Source organism: Pleurodeles waltl, chromosome 2_2 (assembly GCF_031143425.1).
Source record: "Pleurodeles waltl isolate 20211129_DDA chromosome 2_2, aPleWal1.hap1.20221129, whole genome shotgun sequence".
Taxonomy (NCBI): Eukaryota; Metazoa; Chordata; class Amphibia; order Caudata; family Salamandridae; genus Pleurodeles; species Pleurodeles waltl.
Genome location: NC_090439.1, coordinates 582,911,833 through 582,929,802, shown reverse-complemented (window position 1 = coordinate 582,929,802; position 17,970 = coordinate 582,911,833). Strand labels below are relative to the sequence as shown.

The 17,970-nt window shown below is 45.8% G+C and overlaps 1 protein-coding gene across 1 annotated transcript in view; it reads left to right on the top strand.

Moving 5' to 3' along the window:
- The window catches only part of CCDC178 (coiled-coil domain containing 178), a 1,079,202-nt gene that overhangs the window by 140,482 nt on the left and 920,750 nt on the right, over nucleotides 1-17,970 (top strand). The window contains exon 3 of the mRNA XM_069220096.1: nucleotides 1,108-1,200. Coding sequence (XP_069076197.1) covers nucleotides 1,108-1,200 — 93 coding nt within the window. The remainder of the gene's footprint in view (nucleotides 1-1,107; nucleotides 1,201-17,970) is intronic.

Here is a 17,970-nt window from a genome sequence, read left to right as displayed (position 1 = left end):
GGAAAGATTAAAGTACAGAGGTAGGGAGAGTGGATGAAGAAAAGCAGTATTATTTGGGCTCAATAAAAACGACTTACTATAGCACATTCACGCGATTGAACAAAATTAATATACTTTAAATTTATGAATTGAAAAAAAAAAAGATTTTAGATCATCGGGACTGTGGTTGACCATGCTCGGCAGGTGCTCCACAGTAAGGTGGTTGGATGCAGGGGCAGTTGAGTGTGGAACGGATGGACGGTGCATGGCTGGGTTCTATACTTTCTCTTGACCAGTCCCTGCATTCAGTCCCCTTCGTGCCCACTGAGTGCAATGGGGCCTGCCTGGGTGGTGGCCTGGTGACCAACTGATAATGTTCCTTAAAAAAGAAAGTTACTGGAAAAACACATCTAAAATGTTATGTTTGAGGCATTGCAAGTACTGTAAAACACAGATAAAACAAAACTATTGTTCCACATCAAAACCTAACACCCCCAGAAATTTGCCAACTACATTTCTGTCTCAAACGCATAAAACCCCTGAATTTCCCCAATTATGGTTATGAACACATTCAACGTATGCTATAGCTCCTTTAAGTCACAAGTTGTGCGTTGTAGTAACATGAGGCCAGAGATTTAAAGATGTCTCTAGAGACCTAGAAGGAGTGAATATCGAATCTGTGTACTTGGTCGTACATTTTTCTTATTTACATGGGTTCTTTTTTACAATACTTAAAAGAGTGCGTTCGGAAGTATACGCGACTCTAGATGTCTGCTCCGTCCCCACACCTGCTACAGTGGAATGTACATAGGTAAATAGGCCTTGTTTAGGGTTAGAGAAACGGTGTGTTTGCATATACTGATTTATTTCCTTCTTTTCTTCACTAGCAGAAAACACACTTGAGGGTAGCTATTTTCCCCTTTCCTAAATATACAAGACCAGAGGTGTTGAGAATTGTACATTTTTCCCCTCACCGTATCTAAAGAATAAACCAACTGTTTTAGTGTCAATCGAGGCAGGACAGACTTGTAATGTACAAAGCGTATTGCATTGATTAAAATATTCTTAAGCAACGGAGCCATTAAAGAGCATTACATTTTGAAATGTATGTATTTATTTTCTCGACAGATGATCCACTTATATCACGGGCCTTGGTTCAGTTGGTCTGCATTGGCAAAGAAGGAAAAGAATTACAAAACGCAGCCCATGAAGCTGGCGGCAGTGAGTAACTTTTGATATATTCTTATTTACATCAGCGTCTGCATTGCTGTTGCTGTTCGTTTTGTGTTGTAATTGTTTGGCCCATATTTTCTAAATAGTCACTCTTGGAATTGACCCAGCAAGGATTAATATAACTATAATAGCTTAACGTTTTGATGTATTCTTCTCCTATATAGGTCTAGAAAGATTGTTGTGAATCATCTGAGCATTATTTAAAGTCCCCACTCACCTGCCATTTTACCACATATTAAACTAGGTGACATGCCATTGAGGAATTGCCTATGACAGCAATTCTTTTTTTTTAATCTCTGATTTGCCATTTATAACAAAAACAACATAACAGTCATTGCAACAGTGAGAAAGAGAAGGAAGGGAGAAACGGGGCGTGGGGCACAAGAGGAGGGGTTGGCCAGAGAGGAGCAGCGCATGGCGAGGAAGGGAAGGAAGGGAGAAAGGGGAAGTTGGCACGGTATGAAATATCATCTTGACATTTACTAATACACCCTGAAATCTCCCCCGTCCCCGGGGTGTCTGAAAAAGGGTTACATATTAACAATGCGTCAATCAAATTTAAAAGGGCTGCAGTGAATCACAGTTTAAGAACATTGGGGTAGTTCTCAATGTACGAAGGGGACATTATTTGTGGTGCCACTTATATGAACTGGCGGGCAGCGGGGTGCCGTGGCTTGGCATCAGTAGTGTCTCTCTCAGGCCCTGCGAGACTCATCATGATGGGCATCAGGTGCAGGGCTGCCAGCTGGTTGTGTTTTGCCCAGGTCAGGGGATGAGGGTGCCTGTTGTAGACGATATTAGAGGAACGGTCCCATATATCTTTAAAGCACAAGCTTGTGGGCATTAGGTCTCAGAAGTGGGACAGCTTCTCCTGGCAGAATGCCACATCGTGGAGCCACGCCTGTATGATAGGAGCAGGTTTCCGGCCCCAGTGCAAGTCCACCCTGCATTCGGCCTGTAGCAACAGCATGGCAGTAAGTTGCCCGACATTGGGTGGTGAGTCCTTAATGTAGTCCAAAGATACCACAAGTGCTACACAGGGAGGCAGGTCTCTAGTAATTGTGTGGACTATCGAGAACACCCACTTCCAATAAGCCACAACTCTTGGGTAAAGCCATGCCCAGTGTATGAAGGAGGACTGAGACATTACACACTAGAGACAGCGGGAGACAGGGGCGAGCCCCATATGGAACAGCTATTTTGGGGTACTTTTAGCCTCAATAGAGTAATTTAAAGTGTATTAGGCGCAATCTGTAGTTTGCGGACAGCAACAGAATCTGACTGCAGCAATATGTTCATTGTTAGTCAGTATTAGGGGGATCTGTGTCATCCACCCATGCGGCGCGCCCTGCAGGAGCAGTAAGGGACGACGAGATCTGCATAGTGGTGTTGAGGTGACTTATCAACTTGCGCAACAACAGAGATGTAGGTCAGGGAGTGTCGGAGGGGGTGCCGGGAATGTGTTATGCAAGGTTGGTCGAGTGGCTCTGAGCTGGTAATAGAGTAGCATATCTAGCATGGTGGGGGTCGGGCAGGAAGCAGGGTCACGGGGTGGAATAACTTGGTTATCAGGAGAGGTCTGAATATGTAACAATGTTGTTGCTATGAGCTCTCCCTCTAGCGCCCTCATCCTGCAGAAGTGGCATATGCGTGGTTATTGCAAAATGGGATGGAGGGGGCATATTGGCAGGGTGGACAAGCTTTTTTCCTTAATCGTTCCCACACCCAGCATACCATCTCAACCATGTCTATGTCCATCCTCTGGGCCTTGTATGGTGCATAGAGCATTGTGGATAGGGGCCATGAAGATGCACAATCCTTTTCTATGGCATTGTGAGGTTGAAATGGCGTCAGGTGTATCCAATATTGTATTTATAGGGCCTGAGTGCACAGGGCATGTAATTGCATATCAGGTGCTCCAGTCCCCTTGAGCAAGCGGGTGTGTGAGGAGTTCCCACTTTACTCACAGCTGTTTGCCAGTCCAGATCAGGGTTGTCATAGCCTACCATAAGCGTTTAAAGAATGGGGCAGGCAGAGTTGATGAAGAGGTAAATGAACTTGGGCATGACCACCATTTTAGCTATTCTTATTCTACCCGCAAGAGATAATGAAAGTTTGTTTCACAGTGGTAGTCTGTCTAGCCAGGCGATGTTACAGCCATAACTTGCTTGCCAAATTTCACTGGGAACATGGCTTAGCTAGATGCCTAAATAACACAATGGGTCAGTAGCCCTGGTGAACTGGTATTTAACTTTGAAATGTTGTGTACTGTCAGTGAGAGGGAACAGAACGGATTTGGACCAGTTTATCTGAATATCTGTTAGTCTATCAAAACGTATTACCTCACCTGTGATGGGCCCCAGACTCACATGTAGATTAGAGACATACAGGGGGATGTTGTCCATGTACATTGAAACTACCAGTCCCCTTATGATGAACCCGATGCCATGATTTTTGTGATGTCTAAGGCGTACCGCTAAATGTTCCACAGTTATCGTGAACAGAATTGGTGATAGTGGACAGCCCTGTGCGATGCGCGATACCTGAAAGGATTAGACAGCATCCCATTCACTGTCGCTGATGTGCTGCAGAGGGTGTAGAGTAGTTGTATTTGTTAGATGAAAGGCAGGTTTAAGCAAATGTGCAAGAGGAATGGGAACAGGTAGGACCATTCCGGTGTATCAAGCACCTTCCTGGCATCTAAGAGGGCGGCCATAGGGGCAACCTGGGTGTCCAGTTGATGCATGCAGGCAAAGATGGTAAGAAGATTGTGTGACGTCGATTGGCCGGGGAAAAAGCCAGATTGATCAGGACAGACTATCTTGGGGCAGAGCGGCAGTCATCAATTGGTTTTAATAGGTCTTTTGTAGTTTAGCCTGAGGAGAGGAACACATAGGTGCTTGCAGAAGACGCTACTTTTAAAAAAGGTGGGACTATAAAGGGCGTCGCTCTTCTCATGGGCCATGAAACTAGTTACTCCCAAATTATGGGTGCCTAATATAGATACATACTGAAGTAAGATAGGACCTTTTCAGGGTGTTTCCTTGCACATTATTTTGTAGGGTACACTATAGCTGTTTGACACAAAAATTTGCCTAATGAACAGGGATCTGATGCCGTGATGAATGCCAGAGACCCAAAAGGGCTGATAAGAATGGGCAGAGCTGTTGGCTTGAGTGAGTACCACAAATCATTATTATCGTGGTTTCCCCTTATGTTTTTAACATTAAGGGGGTCATTGCGACCTTGGCCAAGATCTGACCGCCATGCGGCCGCCAATGCGGCCGCACCCCCGCTGCGGCCATTTGGAGATCCCCACTGGGCCGGCGGGCGGAAACCTGGTTTCCACCCGCCAGCCCAGCGGGGATCACGGCCGCAACATAGGAGCCGGCTCCAAATGGAGCCGGCGGTGTTGCGGCCGTGCGACGGGTGCAGTTGCACCTGTTGCGCTTTTCACTGTCTGCATAGCAGACAGTGAAAAGCTGCATGGGGCCCTGTCAGGGGGCCCCTGCACTTGCCATGCCAGTGGCATGGGCAGTACAGGGCCCCCCAGGTGCCCCACGACTCCCCGTACCGCCAGCCTTTTTCTGGCGGTGCAAACCGCCAGAAAAAGGCTGGCGGCCGGGGACTCGTACGCTGCCCAGGCGGATTATCACCACCGGGGCAAAAGTGGAGGAATACCGCTGGCCCCGGCGGTGCGACCGCGGCGCTTCCGCCGCGGTCGTAATACGCCTGGAAGCACCGCCAGCCTGTTGGCGCTGCTTCTGTCGTTTTAGCCCTGGCGGTCCCATACCGCCAGGGTCAAAATGACCCCCTAAGTGTGTTCCACATTTAATAAAGGAAGTACTAGGGGTTAACATAAGGTATTTTTATATATCTGGAACCCAGTCTTTTTGTCCAGTTATCATTTATCAAGAACTCCCTTCTGCTCAAAAGGAGCTAGATGGTTGAGTCCTCCCCGGTGGCATTGATCCTACCAAAGAGGGAAGTAGAAGTCAAGGATGAAGCATGACACTATGAAGTGTGTGAGACTTCTACTTCCATAACAGAAAATTACCCTAGTGTGGTCTACTGAGCCTATGAAGTTCAGTCGAGAGGTGTCCTTTATGATAGAAATGGGAAGATGACTTCTCTAGAGCAGTCGTATTTTTGTGTTTGTTGTTATGAATAGGGGTATTACGACTGTTCGCTTATGTTCCCCTTCTCTCCAATTACTGTGTTTTGAGTCAATTGGTTTTAGAACAGGCATCCTTGGGTTGGTATTACCGCAGACATTTTGGCTTTTACCTCCTGTTTTGTTGCTGTATCTTTTGGTTGGTCCTAGGACTCTGAACACTTTACCTCTGCTAATCAGTGCTAAAGTGCATGCCTTTCACCCCTAAACATGGTAACATTGGTGTATCCACAATTGGCAGCTTTAATTTACTTGTAAGTCCTTTGTAAAGTGGTATGGTATACCATTTACCCAGGGCCTTTAAACTAAATGCTACTAGTGAGCCTGCAGCACTGATTGTGCCACTAACTTAAATAGCACTGTACACATCTCTGAATGGCCTACCATAAAATCTGAACTTAATGCAATTAAAATAATTAGCTGGAATGTGGCTGACCTGGCTTCACTAATAACCAGCGCTAGCACTAAGAGCTTTGTAACTGAGGCTGATATTATGTGTTTCCAGGAAACATGGTCGGCAGAACCTCTGACCAGAGAGGGCTTCATAACATTTCAGTCGCCTGCCTACAAAAAAAACTTGTTTGGAAGATGTATCAGAGGTCTTGCTACATATGTTAAGTTAAATTTGGCTATTAAGTTAGCAATGTGGGAGAAATCTACTAGCAACATGTTACTGTTAACAATACATGGCTTAGCCTTATGTAAAAAAAAAGCACTCTGGTTACAGTGATAAACATCTACATTAACCCCCACCAAGGAAAGAAACAGATGATGGCTAAATCTATACTGGTCTTTCTGAAGGAGTTTGTTCACGAACATCCAGGTCACGAATATGTGCTGGCAGACAATTTTAATATTAGCCAGCTTGGTCAGGAAGGGAGTCTTGCCGAGATTCTGTAAGACTGGCCATAGAATTTTTCCTCATTGAACATGACCTTAAACCGACGGAGCTTAGCAACCTAGTAGCAGGTACGTGCATCCCTACTTTCAGAAATATATCGACAATAGATTAAATCTTTCTAAGCCCAGCACTCCTGAGCAGGTGCTTAAGCCACAAAGTGGTTCATAGAATTGAAAGTGACCATAACCCGGTGGTAATAGAAATTGATCTAGGGGCTTTGAGACACGATCTGTATAACACTAGTGGCCCCCAGCTCATCGAAGGCCCTATAACAAAATGCATTAAATGGTCTGCTGCCTGCAAAATAAACTATGAGGCATGGGAGCAGGCAAATGGCCCAATAAATTTCCATCAGGAGGTTGGTCAAATAACTGATCAATGGGGGCTTGTGCTAAAAAAACTCCAAGTTCATCTTTGCAACAGAGCGCAGCCCGGTCATACTGGGGGCAAGAAGAATAGGGTGGATAAGCAGCTAGTAACCAAGGAATGGTAACACCATAAAAAGAGATATTGGCAGGCAGACAGGTGCTATAAGAGGATCAAAATTCCGGCTTCAGATGCACTAAGGAAGGCGGCACAGAAAGACTATAAAAGAGCACTATGGATAATGAAGGTAAAAGAGACTGAAGAATGCTGGAAACGCCTGGTAACATTGCTGCCTTCTAATAAAAGCAGAGAATTTGGGGATTACAACAGCACACTGCTCTATGATTCTGAAACTAGCACTAATGTGATCCCTGCCAGCGATTGAGAAAAGGAATGTGGGAAATCTCTATGTGGACCCAAAATATGTAGAGGATCAAGATCTCACGGCTGGCCTAAATGAAATGGATTGGCTAGACGATAAAACTGCTCCTATTACCATTAAAACAGTGCAAACGATCCTTGGGAAAATGAGGCAGGATGGGGCTTCTGGTCCCAATGGCCTACCAGGGAGTATTTTTAGAGAAGATCAAGCATATTGGGATATACCCCTAGCAGCTCTATTTGATGACTGCTTACATTTTCGGTGGTTCCAGAGTCTTGGAAGGGCTCAGTACTTCAACCCATTTATAAAAAAGGGGGTACCACCTGCACTGAAAACTACAGGCTGATAGCCTTATTGGACGTAGATAGCAAAGCATATGCAAGGGTTTTGCATCAAGAGTTAGAAGAATGGATCTCAGCAAATGGCATCATCCCACCATATCAAACAAGCTTTAGACCTAGCTCCTCTATGTTAGACAATGTCCTGGCCCTCTCATATCTTGGGCAACAAGCACTAAAACCAACATCTCCTCCGCTCTTTGCATGTTTTATTGATTATAGCGTGGCTTTCAATGGGGTGGTGTGGCACATCCTTTGGAAGAAATTAGCGTCTTGAGGGATACCAAGGAAATTGCTAACTTCAGTAATGGCCTTATATTCTGACACTTGGGTAAGAATAAAAATTACAAAAACACGTGTGACTAGGAAGATTTTTACCAACAAAGGCCTAAAACATGCTGTGTTATCGCCCCCACCCTCTTTAACTTATACACAGCTGATCTGGATGCCAAGTTGCTCAGAGGAAATACGTTTCCTCTGAGGCTGGGTCAATTGGTGCTCCCCATAATTCAATACGCGGATGACATGGTCTTGCTCGCCCAAACCCCGATTGGGCTCAAAAGGGGTCTTGGCATATTGCATGGCTACAATGAAAGAAATTCCTTAAAAGCTAATGCAGAAAAAAACTTCAGCCGTCAGACAAAAAATCTGCATAGAATATGGAAACTTGGTCCTTGAAGCATAGAGATGGAAGATAAAGATCACTACCTGGGAGTTTGGCTATCAAATACAGGGAGTACAACACACCAGACAGCGGCACTGACTTCTAAAGCAGTGAAAATCTCCTGGGCATTAGCAAATTTCCATCAATGGCTTAAGACACCTACATTTGAGCCATTAAGGAGGGTGATAAGAGCAAAATTGCTACCCTCAATTACCTACGGTCATTTGGCATTTTGGGGCAAATTGACAGCCACACTAGAGAATGCCCTGATGAGAGCTTACAAAAGGATTCTCAAGATCCTCAGACCAACAAGGCGTGCAGGGATACGTCTGGAATTAGACATAATAAGTATGAACTTAACGTGCAAAATGGATATGGTAAAGCTTTATCAAAGTGTTTGCAAGGCCGAGGCAGGCACCCTCAGGGGGATCTTGAAAGCTATCTTCAAAGACAAAACGAGTAGTTGGGCCATCTATCTGACACAGGCTGAGGAACAGTTAAACCTGGCACCATCCTATTCCACAGATCCTGCCATCACAAAATTGGCACTGAAGAAAAAACTGAAAGAGCTTGGCGTGCAAGCCTCTAGAGACAAAGATATCTCAATAGTCGGGGACATCCGTAGAGCTGATGATTTGCTTGAATGTTATGTAACCACCAAAGGCCAGTTTTATCTATAAGGAGATCTTTAGGAGAGCAAGTGTTGCAGAACATTCTGCAGATGCGCTTTTTAACTTTACCTGCCTGGGAATATTGACGGAAGTGGAAGATCCCACAAGGGCACGTGCACGAATGCACGCTGTGTAAATACCATGCAGAATCGATAATTGTTGAAAGGTTGGTCATTAGTTGTGTGGCCTGCACAAGTAATGGATCCGCACACGACCGCTACTAGGAACCAAACACCCCATAGTAGCGCTTGACTCTTATAGGATAGCGTTGCAGAGCAGTCCAAGGCTTACTCAAGGGAGATGGCGTGGGCTAGTAATCCCCATTCACGAGCACACAAGCATGACTCTCAATAAAAGATTGACCAGTCTTTGCTTTTCTTTTGATAAAGTAAAAGTACATTTATTACTCACACACACTACTCAATACTATGCAACAATCTACAAATTTACACAAAGTGATAGAATCACTCTGGGATGACATTGTGTAATCTCTCATGTCTCCTCCAAGGGGGAATATAATCCAACAACCCACCTGGCAAAACAATCCCCAGTGTCCCCCTGCAGCATTTGACGGTAATGTGGAATGAGCACACCTACATCTGCAATTAAGTACATCTATCTCGCCAAGAGGTGGCTGTCAGTCTCATTATTCAAATTAGCATCAACAGGCAACATGTGGGAATATATTTAAGCAATTTAAATATTAGGATTACTTTTGGATTACTTTCAAATTACTCTCGGTTAACAGTCAAATTTCTGTTTAGTACATTGTGTAATACCAGCCTACACAGTGCAACGGCACTCCCCCTCCTCCTCTGCAACTTCAGGGCCCCGGGATGGGGTCTGGGGCCCCTCCTCATTTCCACAGGGAGCGCAACGCTGATGCCCGACGTCCTCTTCCTCATGGGGCCCCAGGATGAGGTCCGGGGTCTCTCTGCCGATTTTCACGGGGGTGTGACGGCGTCCCCCAGGTTCCATCTTCACGGGGAGCGCAACGGCGCTCCCTGGCTTCTTCTTCAGCTGCCGGCCCCTTTCACAGCCGGCGGCCATCTTGCAGGGGTGCTCGACAGCGCCCCCCCACACATCCTTCTTCACGGGCCCCCAGGATGGGTTCCGGGGCCACTCCTCCATCCTGTTCACGGGGAGCGCGACGGCTCTCCCTGACTTTACTTCAGCCACAGCAGGCCCCGGGATGGGTTCTGAGGTCCCTACCCACCACAGCAGGAGGGGGTGCGCGATGGCACCCCCCCATCAGATTGAACTGGCCAGGCATCAGGGGGCCCCGGGAAGGGGTCTGGGGCCCCTTCTTCTTCCAGAGGGGGAGTGCGACAGCACTTCCCGGCTCTCTTCCTCCTGGGGCAGTCCCCGGGCCCTGGCCCACCCCGGGGACACAGTCTGGAGCAGCGGCAGAGCCCCACGTGCTTCTTCGCTGCCTCTGGAAAGGTCAAAGTTTGCAATCCTTCTCCCCTTGATATTTCAGGCCCCCAAGGGCAGATTTTCACGATTCTGGCCACACTTCGCTCCTGGTGACAAGCCCTTGCCACCAGGAGCACTCTCCTTAGGCCTCCTGGCCAAGAAGGGTCTCAGGTTATAGGGAGCCACTCCCACTGACTTCCTGTACCAGCCTTTCCTCTGGGTGCCCTCTTTTCCTTTTTGGCAGCGCCCTCTCCTTGCGCTAGCACCGTCTTCCCCCAACTAGTCCTCAGGGAGGGTTAAGGGGCCAGCTTACCTGGCCCTGGCATGTGCCTCGCTTGCCTGAAGTCCTTCCGGGGCAGAGTCCCTGCCCCAGGGGGCATTCTGGGGGCTCTTATCTATATTACAATGTTATTATCTACATTTATCAAGGAAAGAGGTCTGTAGGAGTCGCACAATCAGGGCCGGTTTGTCTGGTTTAGGCAGCGTTATAATGACTGCCTCTAAGCAGTGGAGGCAGTTCTCCATCTTCGAGGGATTCCTCGTACATTGCCAAGAGGTACTGTGCCCTCATGAGGGCGAATTCTTTGGTGAAGGGTGTGGTGAGGCCATTCAGCCCCGGTGCCCTATCCACAGTAGGTTCTCAATGACATTGACTATCTCCTTTGTAGTGATAGGTGAGCCTAGGTAATCACGGTGAACCTGATCTAACCATATTAGCTGGATTGTGTCTAAGTACACAGTCAAGTAAGGTGCATCTGGATCCGTGGCAGCAGAATATACATCTCAGTAGTAATAAGACATCACATTGAGCGGTTTTGAGGGGGAGGGTACACCAATAGCTTTCCCATCTAGCAGTTCTGCCACATAAGACAATGCCTGCAGTGCACAGAGCAATCCAGCAGGTGTCTTACTCTGGCGGTCACCCTCCTCATAGCATAGGGCCTGTGCATCACGGTGCAAGTAAGAAACCTGTCTATTAGTCTCTTCTGTAGAATCTGAAATCTTGTTTCAAACAGTGGCTAATAATGGATTATCCTTGGAATGGAAGTAATCTGCCTTTAGATTACGTATCTCTCGCTCCAGATGTGAAAGTCTCCTGCATATGGCCCTGAGCACCTTCACCTGTTTCGCAATTCAAATGTCCTGTTTGACAACTTTGAAGACTTCTTATATCGTAGAATATGACTGCACAGTGCCTACATTGTGTCCAAAGTAGTCTGCTATCTCCTTACCCATATCCACAGGGAATGCGGCATCACGGAACACACCCAGTGGCAGTCGCCAGGTAAAAGCAATGGAGGGGGGCTGTTGGTGGGATAGATAATTTCAAAGTTACGGGGTATGGTCTGACAGGGTTTGAGGTAACTGTGACACCCCGACTGTCCACTTCTGGATGTCGCAGGAAACCAGCCAGTAATCGATTCTGTCACAGCCATTATAGATGTGTTGTGAAACATCTGCCCTCACGTCTGTTGGAATGTGTGTGCCTCCATATGTTCTGCAGGCAGTTGTCTTGTATGATAGTGGCAAGTGTCTGCACCGCAATAGGATGGAGACGCCTAGAGATTCCTATCTGTCCAACCGATTGTTCAGGGTCACATTAAAATTGCCACCCCAGATCACGGCTTCAAGGCCCAGCCCTGTGATCTGCCTCCAAATCTCAGAAAAGAAATTGGAGTCATCCGTGTTTGGACCATATATGGCCAACAGAATCATGGGCTGTCTGTGCAGTGTACTGGACACATTCACAAACTGACCCTCCATGTCTGTGATTGCGTGCCCCAGCTGCCATGGAAGCTCACTCCTCATAAGTATAGCAACCCTTCTGGCATAATTGGAGTAGAGTAAAACATATGTCTCGCAGCACCAGCGGGCATGCAGTCCCGAAGTAGTCTGGCATGTGAGGTGTAGTTCTTGAAGGAAACATATGTCTATCTTATGTCTGGTGAGATATGCATGAATCAGGTGGGCTTTTCTAAAGTCATTAAGTCCCCGGATCAAGGTCAAGGATCCGGCACCAAAAAGAACAAAACATAGAACTGTTAATTTTTCCTTTCACACACACAAGCTCCTATTGGGGAGCTGTGGTTTATGTGCTGCAATAGAGCATTTTTGGCAAATAGATTGTTTTATGGTTGGTCGAAGCAAGACTTTTCTGGAAGAAGGATTTGATACTCAATCTTGTGTGAGTTGTTCACATCAAGTGATGTTTTTGAAAGCAGAACTGGCCTAAATTTGAATTTCTCAGTCTTTGAAATATCCTTCTTTGCATTCAATAAAATCAACTTGGCCATATGTCTTGTGTTCACTTAATCACATTTCTATTGTATCACATCAATTCTGCTCTGCTGCAGCCAATGGAATAAATGAATGCACCCCACTCATTGTCCCACCCCACCCATGACTTCTGTCCTGAGGACTCATTTCATATAGACATCAATAGCCTAGAAAGGCCAAGGGCCAGCTATGCCTTCCAAATTTCTGCCAAACAGATAAAGATATCCATTCTCAAACTCAATTTCAATACACATTCAGACCCACTGGGATAGGTGTCTAGAGAAATGTATTACTGTAGGCTCCACCACTCTGAAAGCTTCAGACCACAGCAAGGTACAAACCCCGGAAAATAATGACGGTATAAGTTGGAAAAATGCATCACCATTTTTATAGGCAATTTGTGATATTGTGGGGTTCACTTAGTATATCCTATTCTTGCCCTGTAAGCAAGATTCTTCCTTTCTCCCAGTCAAATTAACTGCCTAGCCATCCAACTGCTATATCTTTATTGCAGAAGCTTTGTTTGTTGCTACCCTTACACCATACTCTTCTCTGAATCCTCACTTTATATTCTTGTCACACAGCAGTAATGGGAATTCGTTTAACTCCTCAACATAAAGAAACAGTAAATTCATATTAAACATTTCATTGCCTCATCCATTGTACAGCATGTCTTACCTTCTCCTACCATAAAACGGTTATGACAAATGGGAAAGTCAAATGACCACAATTTGTCCCTTTGGATTGCACATCAGAGAAAACTAACATGTTGCAATTTCTGAACCGTAAGTAACAGCTGAGTTTGACATATACTGAAGTTGTGAAACTGTGACTCTGGAATATAATGATCTCCAACTCCATCTGATTTTTGAAGACTTTTTTAAAAGAGTAAAGATTAAATTTTATTAGGTCATTTGCGGGTTTGCCTATAAGTCAGTTTTATTCTCAATATTCTTCAGAAATCTATTCTCTCAGACAACACATTTCTGAAAAGCACCTATTAATCACTATTCTACCTCTTGAAATAATTTTCCAAATCTTAAAATATCTTTATGTAATGCTGAGACTTCATACAGAGGCCCTGTAATTGCCTGCTCATTTTCTTTTTCAGTCTCAGTAATTGCTTCTTTGATGGTATTTTTTCTCTCTATTCCAGTGATACTACATCTCTTTAACCAGTGACATTGACTGTTCTAAATTCTAGCTTAAAGGAGCTGATGCCCCTTTTTGAAATATCATTGCAGTTTAAAAATTAAGTCAGCTAAAAGCTTATCCAGGCCCTCTTTAGAAAGGTGAAGGCGGTTACAGTGGAGTAATAGTGACCTAAAGTTTTATTACGAAAAAAACACAATTGATTTATATGCAGAGTGCTGGAACACAGAGACTTCCTACTGTTTATGAGCAGGAGGAGATGGAAGAAATGGAAACATGCTATGGATCCAAAGAGTGGACAAGCTGTTCTAATCCCTAGCACCACTCCAGTGTAGCTGATGATCTTCCCCCAAGTGTTCATTTCTCTGGCAGCAGTCTATGTACCTCACGTCTCCAGCAGACCAATAGAAAAATCTTCTCCATAGACAAAGTGTTAGAGTCCTGATGTCAGGTCAGGAGATGGATCAGTGCTCCATGATCTGAACCCTTTGATTCTAGACAACTTTGACCCTGAGCTTTGTGGCTATCATAGACGGCATGATTGAAGCTATTTGCCATCAATATCAGCCCCACTAATTTCAAGCTCATTGGTGACAGAGGCTTTATGGTGTGTGCTAGTCAGGATCTCTGTGTCATTGCTGTAGGAAATTGATCATTATGTTTGGTTTCCTCTGGAATGTTTGATTTTTGCAGACCTGGATAGCTGGAATTTTTGTCTTCCGTGCAGCAACCAGCTGTCAAACAACTGGTTATTAAATATGCCTTTCCATAAATCATGGTAAATATTTTGGCTAACCGAACTGGCATATATGTCTTTTTTCACCTTTTACTGTGCAAATGCTGCACAGGCTGCTTAAAAGTCAAATATCTTGGGTACACATTGAGCAAAATCTACTAAAGAAGCTGAGAGGCAGCCATCGAATGGTGAAGCCGAGGCCTCCACAATAGAATGCAAAAACTTTACTGAAAATAAATTACGGAATTCTATACTAAGTGTTCTGTCAGCATGTTTTGTAAATGTTAGGCCCAGCTGCATAATGCTTTAATTGGAAATCATTTATAGCATAATCACTCATGTTCACTCTGTTAGACATGTACGCCCTTTTTTCTCTCCATATCTTATCAAACTGCAAAGCTTACACTTCATCTCTATCCTCTTCAGCACCTTTTTTCAGTCTCTTCTGAATGCACTTCCTCTCATCTCTTTCACTTCAACACCCCCCCCAAACACACAAGGTACCTACTCACTTGTGAGCTGTGCATTTTCTTTCACTTTCGCCTTGTCAATATTTGGAAAACTGTGTAGCTCCTTCACATTTGCACAGAACCAAAATTGCAAGTGGAACACGTGGCCAATGCACTGCGCGCTCTACAGAGAGGCCAAAGATTTGAAGGCCATGTAGACACCTGTCTGACCCACTGACAAGCATGGTGAGAAACTCGCACACTCGCGCTGCCTTCGGCCTCAACGCCAGAGCTCTTTATCATGGTCCGTTATAAACCTCTGAAGGTGATACAGGAGTAATATTCTACAACAACAAATACTGAAATACAACAAATAGCGAACACTCAGGCGATGCGTAAAACGTGTGTAATATAAAGAGGAACTAAATCCCTGATATGGATTACATTAATGTTTTTCCACTCATTATTCATAAATCGGTCAGTGTTTTTGGCAATGAAGTTGCGGACATGAATATAGGGCCCAATAGGGACCCAATTCAATGTCCATTTTTAATTACACCCGGGTCTGAGAATGGAAGAGACCCGGATCAGTTAAAGCCCTGGTCGAGGGCTGTTAGAAATGGGGTTTTTGGTTGGCAGTCAAGTTACCCCCTGTCCAAGCAAAAACCCTCACTCTAGTCAGGGTAAATCACACACAATCCAAGATTATCATGTGCCCACCCTCTGGTAGCTTGGAACGAGCAGTCAGGCTTAACTTAGAAGGCAATGTGTAAAGTATTTGTGCAATAAATCATACAATACCACTGTATAGCACCACAAAAAATACACCACACAGTGTTTAGAAAAATATATAATATTTATCAGGAAAATTGTAGGTCAAAACGAATAAAGTTGCAATGTGAAATTGTAGAGATATCACTGAAAAGTGATATAAAGTGCCTTAAGTCTTTAAAACGCAAACAAAGTCTCTTTCAAGCACAAAGTACCTGGTTTGGAGTGGAAAATCTCCTCAGAGGGCAACAGAAGAAGAGATACGTGAAACAATGGTGTGTGCGTCGATTTCTCCCCAGCACACATGGACTTGCGTCGTTATTTTCCACACGGGAAAGTCGTGCGTCGTTTTCCAGCGCGCGGACAGTCTCTTTCAGTGGATCGCGGGGATTACTAGATGTCCCGGGTCTGTGCGTGGATTTTCCTGCTTGTTTTCCGGCTGCGCGTCGTTTTGTGGGGCTGCGCGTTGAAGTTTCGCTCTCACGGCAGGCGTCGCGTCGATTTCTCCTCTAGAGGTCGGGCGGCGTTGTCCTTGCGAGGCCGTGCGTCGAAGTTCCGGTCGTCCCGAAGGCGTCGCGTCGATCAGCATCGGTGTGCGGTGTTTTTCTCGCCGCGGAACAAGCTGTGCGTCAAAAATTTCAGCGCACGGAGCGTCCAAGTGAAAAAGAGAAGTCTTTTTGGTCCTGAGACTTCAGGGAACAGGAGGCAAGCTCTATCCAAGCCCTTGGAGAGCACTTTCACAGCCAGACAAGAGTTCAGCAAGGCAGCAGGCCAACAGCAAGGCAGCAGTCCTTTGTAGAAAGCAGACAGGTGAGTCCTTTGAGCAGCCAGGCAGTTCTTCTTGGCAGGATGTAGTTTCTGGTTCAGGTTTCTTCTCCAGCAAGTGTCTGATGAGGTAGGGCAGAGGCCCTGTTTTATACCCAAATGTGCCTTTGAAGTGGGGGAGACTTCAAAGAGTGGCTAAGAAGTGCACCAGGTCCCCTTTCAGTTCAATACTGTCTGCCAGGGTCCCAGTAGGGTGTGTGGCAGTCCTTTGTGTGATAGTAGGCCCTCCACCCTCCCAGCTCAGGAAGACCCATTCAAAATGCAGATGTATGCAAGTGAGGCTGAGTACCCTGTGTTTGGGGTGTGTCTGAGTGAATGCACAAGGAGCTGTCAACCAAGCCCAGCCAGACGTGGATTGTAAGGCACAGAAAGATTTAAGTGCAAAGAAATGCTTACTTTCTAAAAGTGGCATTTCTAGAATAGTAATATTAAATCCAACTTCACCAGTCAGCAGGATTTGGTATTACCATTCTGGACATACTAAATATGACCTTCCTACTCCTTTCAGATCAGCAGCTACCACTCCAATACTGTATGAGGGCAGCCCCAATGTTAGCCTATGAAGGGAGCAGGCCTCACAGTAGTGCAAAAACGAATTTAGGAGTTTTACACTACCAGGACATGTAAACTACACAGGTACATGTCCTGCCTTTTACCCACACAGCACCCTGCTCTAGGGGTTACCTAGGGCACACATTAGCGGTGACTTATATGTGGAGAAAGGGGAGGTTTAGGCTTGGCAAGTACTTTTAAATGCCAAGTTGAGGTGACAGTGAAACTGCACCCACAGGCCTTGCAATGGCAGGCCTGAGACAAGGTAAAGGGTCTACTTAAGTGGGTGGCACAACGAGTGCTGCAGGCCCACTAGTAGCATTTAATCTACAGGCCCTAGGCACATCTAGTGCACATTACTAGGGACTTATAAGTAAATTAAATAGTCCAATCAGGTATGATCCAAGGTTACCATGTTTAAAGGGAGAGAGCATATGCACTTTAGCACTGGTTAGCAGTGATAAAGTGCGCAGAGTCTAAAAACCAGCAAAGACAGTGTCCAAAAAGTGGAGGGAGGCAGGCAAAACGTTAGGGGTGACCACCCTAAGACTGTCAGGTCTACATGTGTCCCCCCCAGCTGAAAGTGGGGAGAGCTACCCGACCTCCTCGGAGCTCTCATCGCTAAGGCGGAAGTATCTGGAGAGACCATCATCATTGGCGTGGTCAACCCCTGGGCGATGCTCCACCGTAAAGTCCATCCCCTGTAGGGAAATGGACCTCCTCAAGAGTTTTGGATTCTCACCCCTCATCTGCATGAGCCATCTGATGGGCCTGTGGTCTGTCTGAACCCAGAAGTGAGTCCCAAACAGGTAGGGTCTTAGCTTCTTCAGTGCCCAGACAACAGCAAAAGCTTCTCTCTCAATAGCACTCCACCTCTGTTACTGTGGTAATAGCCTTCTGCTAATAAAGACTACTGGTTGGTCTAGGCCCTCCTCATTTAGCTGTGCTAGGACCGCCCCTATGCCATGCTCTAAAGCGTCTGTCTGCACGATAAATTCCTGGGAGTAGTCAGTGGCCTTGAGCACGGGGGCCGTGCACATGGCTTCCTTCAGGGAGTCAAAGGCTTTCTGACAAGCCTCTGTCC